Source organism: Panulirus ornatus, chromosome 12, assembly GCF_036320965.1.
Source record: "Panulirus ornatus isolate Po-2019 chromosome 12, ASM3632096v1, whole genome shotgun sequence".
In the NCBI taxonomy this organism is placed as follows: Eukaryota; Metazoa; Arthropoda; class Malacostraca; order Decapoda; family Palinuridae; genus Panulirus; species Panulirus ornatus.
Genome location: NC_092235.1, coordinates 26,967,897 through 26,980,682, shown reverse-complemented (window position 1 = coordinate 26,980,682; position 12,786 = coordinate 26,967,897). Strand labels below are relative to the sequence as shown.

The window sequence follows — 12,786 nt, the reverse complement described above, 5'->3', positions numbered from 1 at the left end:
TAGAGTAGGATTCATAGGGATGGTTTGGACATTGAAGCCTCCCTCATACATTTATTTCCAAGTACATCTTCAAGTATTTCTAATAACGTAATAGCATGACTCTTCTCATTTGATGTAATAAAATGTCCATTCAGTCAAATTGAACAATCCTTATGGCTTTATTTAGGGAATATTTGTTTTTACAATTTGATTGTTTATTATAACTGCAAACCTCAACTTTAGTCATGATGATATAGGATTTTATCATTTTGGAACTCTATTTATAATGAAAATTGAGACATTACAAAGCTGGTTCTGAAGGATATGTGTTTGACTGCTGATGGTGTAGTATTTATAGATTTTGTTGACAGAAGCAACTATTAGAGTTGTAAACATGAGTGTGTTGATATTGCAGCTTTTCTTATTTTAGATTCATCCTATTGTTTGTACATGGTCCATTAGAGGTCCTAATATATTAACATAACAGTTACAATGCATTAGAAAGTATAGTTTTACTTCATATTCAAAATTTGTCACTGGGAGATCTACCAAGTACTTTTAAGGAAGATATAGAGCTCCACCCTAACCACCCAATATGGCTTTAGATGGCCATCCATAGTTTGATTCTGCATTCATCTCTGAAGAGTAACATGCACGTGAGGATGGTAGTGCACTCATAGTTCCTGCTCAAGTACATACATTGTTAGTAAATTTATTGTGATTATATGACATGCATAGTAGTTGCTGCCCTAACAGTGGTATTTGATGTAGGAACATGAGGACTGAAAGCTGAGGATTTTCATTCTGACCTTCTAGACCTATCAGACCATGCATATTGTTGCTTAGAAATAGTCTGTATGTATCAGTAAGAATATGATAAAATAAGATATATTACTGTGGGTTAGAACAGAGATATTGCAACTTCTCTCTGACATATATTATTAACTTCATTCTTACTTACACTTTCAGAATCTTGAACACGTTAAGCAACTTCATGCTGATTTATTTCTTATATATTATACTTAATCGCCATCTGCGTCAGCAAGGTAGTGCAAGGAAACAGACGAGGAATGGCCCAACCCACCCACATGCACATGTTTATACATAAATGCCCGTGCATGCACATATACATACATACACATTTCATTGTAAACATACATACACAGACATATACACATGTACATATTCATACTTGCTGCCTTCATCCATTCCCATCACCACCTCACCACATATGAACTAGCATGCTGATAATACACTAATACTTCGGTTATTGCTTAGGATATGTTCCTGAAAAATGGAATGCTAATTGAAGCAGCTCTGTACAGGGTCATCATACCATTGCATATATGAAAATGTATTCTTGATTATGTTTCTTACCTATGTGATATATATAGCACTAGTTAAGAGGGTTACGGGTGTTAATAATAATAAACAGCTATTATTACAGCAATACATTTTTTCTAATCAATGATTAACAAATAGGTAATGTACAATGTTTTATCTTGAATGACAGTCATTTGATGAATAATGATGATTGTAGTTGAGTAATTGAGAGAGTCTGCATGTTGGACAGACATGGTGGGTGGTAGGGAAGCAGGAGGCAGTAAATATAGTATGGCTTTGCTCTGGCAGAAGCTAATCCATCTCCTTGTTACTGAAACTATGATTTAAGTTGTGGTAATAGAGGTAGTAGTGATGGTAGAGGTAGTTGTGGTGGTGGGAAGGGTGATTATGATAAGTGGTGAGAAGGTGATGTGTCTGTTAGTTTCTGTGGTAACACTTGCCATAGCAATGCTGGATGCTGTTGAGCAGCAAATGTCTACCCATAAATGCATATGAATATAAATGAGCAACGATGTATCCCTTCATCGTTAAAGTGTGTAACACTTTAAAATGTGGAGTGAGAAAGCAGAAAGGTGTGGGCGATGAGACAGGTGAAGTGGAAGGTTGTGGTGATATGCTTTGGGTTTGTTGCTAAGCATTCCTCAGATAGTCTAGCTTCACTTAGCTTACCTTCCATTTTTTCTAACAATCTGCCCCTTGAATGATTCACCTTCATTGCAGTTAAAATCATGTTTGTCATGGCAGAAGCTTTTATCTTGTCTTTATTCTTGATAATGGTCCTGACCTTCAATGTAGCCAGTGTGAAAGTGTCACGAACGTTGACCTGACACTCACCAGCTTCCAACCGCCACACCACTTGTAATTTTACATCCAAAGAGCTGTTTTTCCTAGACACTTTAGATGCACTAGTAGTACTATAACTTGCAGGCAGTCTTTCAGACATGATGGCTAAGAATAGTCACAATAATATCAGGAGTCGGTAAGTCAGCAAGAATGTGTATACTTTAAGTGCAGCAAAATTTGTACTTTTCATTCAGAGGAAAGCACTCACCACTGGTTGGTTGTGTGTGTGTGTGTGTGTGTGTGTGTGTGTGTGTTTGTTTATAGGTGCTGTATTGGCCAAGTGAATATAAACAGAGCTGCTTTTGGTTTGTTGTTAGTGTTCGAATTAGTGACTTTTGACTTCTTTTATGGATTTTCATAATTTTGTTAAGTAAAACTAAAGCTTCAAGATGCAAGTAAGAGCTCTATAACAAAACAGCACTACGAGAATGTGCTAACTGGGGTATTAGTGTAATACCAGAAGCCAGAACAGAGGTATAGCAGCTTCCTCATTCCATGTATGACCAAAGTTAATAAGAGAGGAAAGTCATTTCATGAACACACAGTATTAAAGGTCTGAAACACATTCCTTGCAGTCCTAAATTATGAACTGCCACAGGTTAGGATAGAGGAACAACAAATTTTGAGAAACGTGTGACTTTCATGCATTTCCAGACATGAGTTTTATGCATTTCCAGACAGCCCAACTTGGGCATCTCTGCTGGGTATACAACAGGATTATCCACCTCTATTGCTGCTCAGTCAGGGCCCACAGGGCACTGCAGACTTTCTTCTACAGGAACTTACCTTTTTAGCTGATTTGGTGAGTGCATATGTGTGTGTGGTTGCTTTTTTGTTATTAATTGATATTACAATTGTGCTGTATTTATAAATGCTTATTTTTTTGTGGCATCATATTTTCTTGCATATCACTTGATTCCATATTTGTCATCTATCCTTTTATATCCAGAAATATTTTCAACTTAAGAAAACATTCTTATTGTTATAGCATTTAAAACACTTTTACACTCTGGTAGAATGAACAACTGGAGTGGGTGAAGTGGGTTTCAAGATTATGCAACCAGAGCATGGGTAGGAGTGCTGTGGTAGAGGTGTTGTGCTATTTTGCTCAACATCCACAAGTGCCAGCACTACAGACAAACCTCACCACAGCTGTTATCAAGGCCCTAGTGAGTATCAGGAAAAAGTGGAAGAGTGAAGTATGTTAATTAAGAAGGGAGTAAATAGACATGCTAAAGAGAGACCTTGTAGAGGTCATTTGCTGAGCTAGCTTATTCTGTAGTTCACTTTGTAAAGTTGGTTTGGGGATATATCAGTAAAACACCTCTTAGTAGAATGGTGATCTTTTTCTATTTTTTTTCTTGAACTACAGAAGTTAAGTGATTATTAAACATGTAATTTAATTTTCTGTATTGGATGATACCCAGTTATGCTTCCTGTCTTGGTGGTATTAGCAGTTACAGTACCGTATTATTAGAGGTGTGTGTGTGGTTTTCACATAGGTCCTTATTACTTCAATAGTGTTGTATGAAGTTTTGTCTTGTATTTCTTTTTTTAGACAGACTATCAGAACTCGGAAATTCAAGTTCCTCGAATCAAGTTAGCTGAGCTGTATGATGAATGTTTGGTCCTTGTTAGACATGTACAAGAATATGACTTTAACAGACCTCTCAATATAAGTGGTCTTGAACAGTTTTGGAATGCTTCTCTTCATGAGGCCAAAACGTTTCTGGCTAAACTCAATGACTTGTGGAAAAAATGGTGAGTTGAACCATGCCATCTTAACTTTTCTCATCTCTTGGTTCTTGAAATAGTGAGCTGCACTTTTACTTAATATCAGTACAGTGTAAAACGTTTGCTTTAAGTGTATAAGTTTTAGGATTTCTTGACAGATGAGATGTTAATGTTAATTCAAAATTCTTCATTCATCAGACTTTAGTGTTGAGTGTAGAGAATTTTTGATTATCCAAATTCAACTATTCTCATGTACATAGGATTTATCAAGTAATTACAGCCCCTCATTTCATTCTTATATTCTTTGTTAATGTTCCTGGAACTGAAGTAAATACAGACATCAACAGATCCATGGGTAGCAAAGCACTTCCACTGCATAGTCAAAAATCATTCTCTTTGCGTTTTCATTTAAATACGTATAACTCTAAGCAGTTCCTTCACTTTTTCAATTATTTCCTTGGACAGTTAACCCTGCTAGCGCAGATATTTACAGTCCAATTATTTCTCACATGTTTTATATGTCCATGTCATCATAAGAAGGCTCTCATCCATGTGTCTTTAAAATTTTTCTATGACTAGATAACTTTGTCAGAACTTTCCTCATTGCTATCACTGTTCTTAAGATTCTAACAATGACTCATAAGTTATCCTTGACCCATTTTCTTATTCATTATCAATCATGAGTTAGGAGAATTTAAGGTTTCACACCTATACTGTTGAACTGAAGCAAGCGTGCCATCTTGCAAGCATCATACACCCTAATCACATTAAACACTTCATATTCACCATATCCAAATTTCAGTTTTTCCTTGCATGACTTGACTATCAGGTTCAGCTTTTCCTTTACCTTCCTTACTGATTATCACTCTCAGTTACTGAAAGTCAGCATTCTTTTCCAATTAGACATATTTTACTGTTGCTGCAATCTCTTTTCAAAACAAGATTCTTTTAATTTGCATTTACTTTCATCATTATTATCCTACACATGAACTTTGTTAATGTAGATAAAAAGTTCCTTCACATCAACCCTGTTTCAATATATACCATTTCTCTGATATCTTATGTTACTGGTAATTAAGTTTTATTTTGTTCAGTCTTTAACATCTCAGATTTTATCTATGTTTTTCATTTTTATATTTAGTTCTAGGCTGTCCTAACATAAGAATTAAAACTTTATATAGCTGAACTGTTTTACTGTTTTTAACTGGCATGTATTTTGTAGAATTTCTTGTGAATTTCATAGGTACATCAGGGATGCTCGAATTGTTGGGTAGGCTTGACTTATTTCTTTTTAGAAATTCAAAATTATTGAAATGTCACCTTAGACTTAATGTAACTCAGACTCAGGTATACAAAGAAAGTCGTATAGATTTTTTTGCTAGAAGCAGGTCTAGGTAAAAGAAGTACTTGTTAGTAATGTTTAAATTTAAGCATTTTTGTAATTACAATGATTTTAGATTGTTGTATCATGACATAGGCTTTGCTTAAGCACTGGGTAGAGAAAATGCATGCAGCTTTTCAACTTCCTCACTTGTCCTCGACTTACACTTCAGTTTGCCATAGTGACAAAAAGCTTTTGTACTACTTTAGTACTTACTAATTGTATGCTCTGCTCTCAGAAGTTAATATCTTAAGTGAAAGTAGTATATTCATTTCCACCTTCACTTTTTCATGTAAGATACTTTCATCCTACAAAGTAAACCATCATTCTTTTGTCATCCTTGGCTGTAATACTGTTACCCATCAAGAATTCAGTCTGCATTTGTCCTTGTCTTTCTTGATCTACCATATCTCCTCATCCCTTTAGCCATACTACAGTACTGCTGAAGAGTATAAACTAATCAGTCATCCACCATTTGTTTTAGATGCCTGTCCTCTCATGATTGGTTTTCATTCATGCACCATTTCTAATTATTTCCTGTTACATATTTTCAAAAAACAATATGAAGGAATTATTGTTTTGACATTTGATATCTGATGCTGGCATGTTGTTGATACTCCCAATAATGTGTCTCAGGCCATGGAAGAAGGCAGATGCTGCAGTTGCTGAAAGCAGAGAACTCCAACAGATTTTGAAGAAGTCGTACACAGTCCTATCCTGGCTTGATAACATTCTGCTGGACACCCGGGGTTTGTTCTTATGTTGTTATTCATAACCAGCAATAGTTTTCAGTTACTTGTTTCATTGTAGTGTTTGGATAGTGTTTTTTACATTTGCAGTTAATAAGACCTGGTTTTGATTACAGAGTGCAGATGGGTACTTTTCAATATGGCATGTATAGATACTGAAAAAAAGTATGGGTGGCTGAAGTTCTCTTTATGAAAAACTAGGCAAATATGCAAAAGCATTCCCACACAATTTCTTATACTTTTTACTGCTGTCTAACTGATAAGTGATGTGTGAAAAATTAATCACTTTCCAGGAAATCTTTCTTCCCATTGATAGTGTAAAAAGGTATAGACTTGTTTTGTGATTTTCAGATTTGTCCTCTTTAAATTTATGGAAAACTGTACGTGACTACTCAATTGTGAAGCAAAGTAAAAAAATCATAGTGTTCTGTAAGGTGGAATATATATTGTGACAAACAAAGCCTCCCCAAAGTAAATTTGCTCTCAAGAAATCTCATAGTCCTTCAGAATATATTAATGCTTTTTATATGCTGTGAATAGCAAGGGAATTAAATTATCTTTTACATTAGAAGTTTCCAGTATATTGCTGCCAGGAAAGCACACATCTTTATATCCTTATAACTGAAAAGTGTGGAAATCATCATTAAGTATTTTGAAATTTATATGATTCATTTTGTGAGATATGAAGTAAATTGACTAGCATTTTGTTTTGTAGATATATTTTTCTTGGTTGTAATACACTGTTTTTGATATACTTTTACTCACAGATAATCTCACTGAAGACATACTGCCATATGTCATTAAACTCCATAAAACTATGAACTCATCCTGGATTGATCTTTTGGATGGCCTTTCACCACAACATCCTTATCAACCCTTTGATCCTCAATATGACCTACTCAGAATTTTGTTCGTCTACCACTGAACTTGAAGAACCTCCTCATGGGAGTGGCCATTTTCAAGAGGCTGTAGTTAAAGTGTGCAGTATAATCAGAAATTATTCTCAGATAGACCTCAACACTTGGCTCCACCATGAATCCTTAATAAATAACATGGTAAGTTTAATTGAACTTGATATTCAAATGGAGTAAAAGGGTTCTTTAAAGGAGACTTCTGTTGATGGCACTGTTTAAATAGTTCCACCCCAGGAATCACACACACACACACACACACACACACACACACACACACACACACACACACGCACACACATACACACACACACACACACACACAAACATGAATGCATACGCATACTCCAAAGTTGGTCTGATACACGGTTGATGATATGTAACCTGAATGAATTGTAAAGTAATAGATACAGGCTACAGAGGAAGACCTTGATATGATTACTATTCAGCAGGATATGAACTTCAGCATTCTCTGTGTGAGACGGACTAAGGATTTAACATCATCCCTAGCCTATTGCTAGAGTCCCAAATTAGGAGAATGATTAAAGAGACAACTCTTTCCTAAAAAAAATTAGGAATGCATTCACCAGTCTTGGTTGAGTGATTGCATCACTAAACTGAAGCATATTTGTTTCTTGCAGAATAATGATACCTGGCAGCTTTCAAGTTTAGACTTCTACAGTTTGGTTACCTCTATAAGTGATAAAGTTAGCATTATGCTGCAAAATCTTACTTCAGAGGAAGAGTATTACTTCTCTGTCTCCAAGTTAGACAACTTTGCTTCTGCTGCATCTTTTCCTCATATACTACCATCTTACCTAATCAAGGAAAATTGGAGCAAATTGCTAAGAAGAATTGGTGAAAGACAATCAGAGAGGTAAATGAATGGTGTGTATTTTTTGATGCAAGTGATGGGCTGGTTCATGGTTTCTGTTAAATCATAAGTTAAAATAATGTTTGATGTAGTTGTTAGATTGAAATATCAAATATCAAAACCAAGAAGGAAGGGAAGAATGAAAATAAAGATAGAATAGTTTGATTTTTTATTGTATAACTCAAGCCATTATTTTTTAGAAAGTGGAGTTAGTACCAGTACACAAAACTTTTTTTTGTGTTTGCTCTCTTCACTTCTTCATTCTCTTATGCTCTTCCTTTCATTTAACTTTATCTCTCTGGAGGTAACTCAGGTGCTGTGCTAACACTGATATGCTGAATTTTATGTTTTATTCATTCCTACGTGTTCTTTTAAGGCTCATATCCATTGTTGATAACCACTTGTATTCCAAATATCTGCCAAGTTTTTTCTTTGTTATTTCTTACTGTTGATAAGAAGACTGATATTTAAATTTTTGAGTTTATGTAAAGGTATCCAGCAATCATACAATTGGATTAGCTAGATTTAGATAAGTGAAGTTTGGCAGTTTCTGTTTACTGATAGGTTACCATTAGTAACATCAAAATTTTTTTTGTATTTTGAATGTACTTGTCAGATCGTATAATGCTTTGCTCTGTACAGCAACTTAACAAGTGTGGTGCCTGCATTAGAGATGGTCTTGGGGTTGATGGGGGTTGAGCAAGATGCTTTCACATCCCTGAAGAAAATGGCCTCCCTCCTGTTATCTTTTACCAAGCACATAACTGGTAAGCTTCCTCTGCAGTTATTCATAGATATTGCAATTTAAAGTTTAAGTTTTCCTACATGTGAAACTAGAGACAATAGTTAGATTTGATTGGAAACTTACTTTGTTGCTGTGTGCTGATTGAATTTCCGAGAAAAATATTGTATGCTAATAGGTATGTAACAATAAAGAGCATATTGTTAGAGGTGTTCATCACTGTAGGAACATTAGAAAGAAGCATTAGGTGGAAGTAGTATATAGGAACACTTAGATGGGAACATTAGGTAGAACTAGGTAGTTTGGAACTTTAGGTAGAAGTAGTTGGTAGGAACATTAGGTAGAAGCATCTAGAAATGCTGCACCATAGATAAAAGTAGTTGGTAGGAACATTAGGTAGAAGCCTCTGGAAATGGTTCACCAGAGTTGCCCTCTGCCAGTGGCTTATGGGCGAGGCACTAAAAGTTAAGAAGTGGCTCTGGAGTTTACCAGTTATGGAGACTTTTGTCGTGGCCACCCCTTTGAGGGGGTTCCCAAAGGAAACAGGTGTCAGAGATATAGTTGGACAGATAGAATACTGTAGGTGCATGCTATGGTAAGAAGAACAGCATGATTGAATAGACAGTTAAAGAAGTTGGTGGAAGACAAAACAAAAGCTTAAAGCTGAATCCCTTAAAATATATTGATTGAAGGGCAAAGAGTGTAGAGTAGGAAGTCCTGAATAAAAAAGAAACATTTAATGCACATGAATGGTTATGTTACTAGAAAAGGATGGTTATGTTACTAGAAAAGGTCAGGTCAGTAAAAGCAACTTATGTAAAAGATAAACAGATATATGTTTCTGTAGTAAAAAGGAGGCTCGTTTCCCAACTGGTGCCAGTACAGTAATTGACAAAAGTGGTAGTGAGTTAGGTGAGAAGTCAGAAGTACAGAAGAACAAGAATGATAAGAGAAAGAAGATAAAGAAATAAACTTTTGAGAGCAAGGCAGCAACCAATGAGCTTGTCATGTTACTGTTACTAAGAGAATAATAGACAAAACCTAGAGAACAATAAAAGCTTTGATAAGATAACAAAAACAAATATGAGCAAGGCAGCAGTCTGGCATTGGGCCTTCATTCCCTTCTAGAGGATGTCTACTGCCTGACTGACCCCTTGCAATCATATTTTCTTTACTTTTAAGTGCTGCTTTGTTATTTAGGTGATAGGAGATGATTAAAGAGTGGTATGTTGCTTTGGTAATGTATGTAGGAAAATGCTGAAGTTAAGTAAAAGTACAGTTTTATTTTCAAAAGAAGCTGGATGTCTCAATGTAGTATCAGTTTGAATTTTTGATAGAATGAAAGATGTAAATGAGTTTAGATATCTGGAAGAGAATTTCAGTAAGGTTGGTTGTGGAAGATCAAAATTAGACAATAGAGCCATGTTTGAATAAATATTTGAAGGTGTATTGAAAGTACATGCGAATAAAAAGTGAATTAGTTTAAGAGAATGATTATCAACCCTCCTGTAATACTCCAGTTTGTTTTTTTGTTTGATTCATTAGTAATTGATCATGTCAATTATTTAAAGATTTTGACATAAACTTACATAATGCCACACATGCTTGTCCTTAGCAAGTGACCTACAGGAGCTGCTTCAAGACTATCCTGTATTGTGGCAGTTGACAGAGACTCTGATGCATCATATGCCTCTAGCAATCAAGGACTTAGTGAGCACACTGTCAAAGGAACCTCAGGTGGTGAGTTTCAAGAGATAAGAAGCTCTTAGATTTTGATTATGTTTTTGTATTATGTTGCTTTTATTACTGTTGCCCCTTGTCATGAGCTAGGTACCTGCTGGAAGTTTATCTTTATTTGATTCTATTAGGGTCTCTTCTATCCTCTTTTAAGTTGGATCCAGGTGTTTGTGCAAGCTCTTTTTGTCCTCTTTTGCTTGTATCATTTTGCTGACTTAGTTGTCATCTGTACCAGAGGTAGACAGTGAGAGAGATTAGTTGTCATCTGTACCAGAGGTAGACAGTGAGAGAGATGGCTTGATACCTTGAATGAATTGATTAAGGCTTGCCTCACCCATACATGGACTACTTGCATTCCTTGCACAAACCTATAATCTCTCCTTATACATAATACTTGAGAACATTTAACTCACATAGCTCATGCTCTGTATCTTTAGGTTTTCCCGTAGTGAGCAGTGTGTGCTAGCCCTGCCTTTTTGTCAAAATGGTAAGAGTAGTAGATAGAAGAAGTAGGTAGAAACATGTAGGGAGAAGTATTAACTAGGAACATTAGTGCAGACATTGGGCTAGAGTTGCCCTTTGCCAGTGGCCTGTTAAGGGTGAGGCTCTAAAGGCTAAGAAGCAACACATGAATGCACAAGTTATGGAGACTCTGTTGCTGTGGCCAACCCCTTGAGGGAGTTGCAGGTGGGAACAAGCATCAGAGGTATAAATAGATAGATAGATAGGTTCCCTGGGGAAAAATTTGTTATCTAGGAGAAAAGTTGTATGTACTTTGAAAGCCATGCATAATGGAATTATTTTTACATTATTTATGGTTGTGAACCTTTTTTTTTTCAAGTATGGACTGGTAGAAATTAAGAGCATTAAAGATGGTTAATGTTTCAACCTTGGTGGGAATTATAATACAGTATAGTAAATAAGTGAAGTGAGTTAGTTATGGTGAATTCATTAGAATAGTATGGCTGTGGAGAGTTTATGACAATTAAAAGGAAGGGAAAGATCTGTGACTAGGTTTTAAGGCAAACCATAAATAAAAGGTAGGTATATTCACTTAAGTTAACTGGGGTTAAAGGTATTAGCAGTAAGAGTATATGTAAGTAAGTAGAATGAATAATTGTCTAGCTTAGCATGTGGAGTGAATTGATTTGGAGATATGTTGCAATGTGGAATAAACAATTTTAGTGTACTAGAAACAATCACAAGCAGGATACATGTATATAAACTTTTGGGTTGTATGCACCTGAAGCACTTTGTGTAAATAGATTGCAACAAATCTGTATATGCTTTACAAGTTCAAGTTATTATCTTGTCTTACGTTATTTTCTTTCATGCAGACTTACTTATTTTATATGCAGTCTCCTTTTTCACGATATTCCCAGCCTCTAATTCCTCTTCAAGGGTTTGTAGTTCTTACTTCTTTCTTAGAATCACAATATTATCATGGAGTAATGCCTTCATCATCCATTTCCTTCATGTTATGTATTTAGAAATTGAAAAACATTTTGTAACCATGTTCTGTTTTATTTGTGTTGCTACTTCTTAGATAGTCATTCTTTCATCAATCCTGACAGAAGTTCTGTTTGTTTAGAAAGTTTATTATCCCTAAAGTTATCCTGGTAGCTATGCTTCTTTGTCGTTTATATGTATCATCATGTGTACTTTATTGTTTCTGTTTATTTACCCATATTTGAGATGTCTTTTCCTAATATACGACAAGGTTGCTTATTCAGAAGCTCCTTCACGTGCACTTTACTATTACACATCTGACTGCATTTCTTCATACTGATATCCATCTTACATACAGATTCCCTCATTCTGTATTTTCATGCTTTTTCTATTGCCCAGTATATCTTACCACTCACTGTATTCACATAAACTCCTTAGTCATTCTTCCGTCATCCATTGTCTTTGCATGTCAGACTCCTTTTTGTGCTTGAAAGCTATGTTCTTCTCTTTTATTAAACTGTTTGATAATGATATTAGCATCTCATTCTAAAGTAAGTACCTAAATTATATATATATATTTTTTTTTCATACTATTCGCCATTTCCCGCGATAGCGAGGTAGCGTTAAGAACAGAGGACTGGGCCTTTGAGGGAATATCCTCACCTGGCCCCCTTCTCTGTTACTTCTTTTGGAAAATTAAAAAAAAACGAGAGGGGAGGATTTCCAGCCCCCCGCTCCCTTCCCTTTTAGTCGCCTTCTACGACACGCAGGGAATACGTGGGAAGTATTCTTTCTCCCCTATCCCCAGGGATATATATGAGTCAGTTGTTGTTCGCTGATGATACAGCGCTGGTGGCTGATTCATGTGAGAAACTGCAGAAGCTGGTGACTGAGTTTGGTAAAGTGTGTGAAAGAAGAAAGTTAAGAGTAAATGTGAATAAGAGCAAGGTAATTAGGTACAGTAGGGTTGAGGGTCAAGTCAATTGGGAGGTAAGTTTGAATGGAGAAAAACTGGAGGAAGTAAAGTGTTTTAGATATCTGGG

The 12,786-nt window shown here is 35.6% G+C and overlaps 1 protein-coding gene across 1 annotated transcript in view; it reads left to right on the top strand.

Annotated features, from left to right (window-relative positions):
- The window catches only part of LOC139751921 (uncharacterized), a 217,934-nt gene that overhangs the window by 59,821 nt on the left and 145,327 nt on the right, over window positions 1-12,786 (top strand). The window contains 9 exon segments of the mRNA XM_071667621.1: window positions 2,844-2,968; window positions 3,183-3,335; window positions 3,725-3,927; window positions 5,918-6,030; window positions 6,798-6,883; window positions 6,885-7,085; window positions 7,583-7,818; window positions 8,458-8,582; window positions 10,173-10,297. Coding sequence (XP_071523722.1) covers window positions 2,844-2,968; window positions 3,183-3,335; window positions 3,725-3,927; window positions 5,918-6,030; window positions 6,798-6,883; window positions 6,885-7,085; window positions 7,583-7,818; window positions 8,458-8,582; window positions 10,173-10,297 — 1,367 coding nt within the window.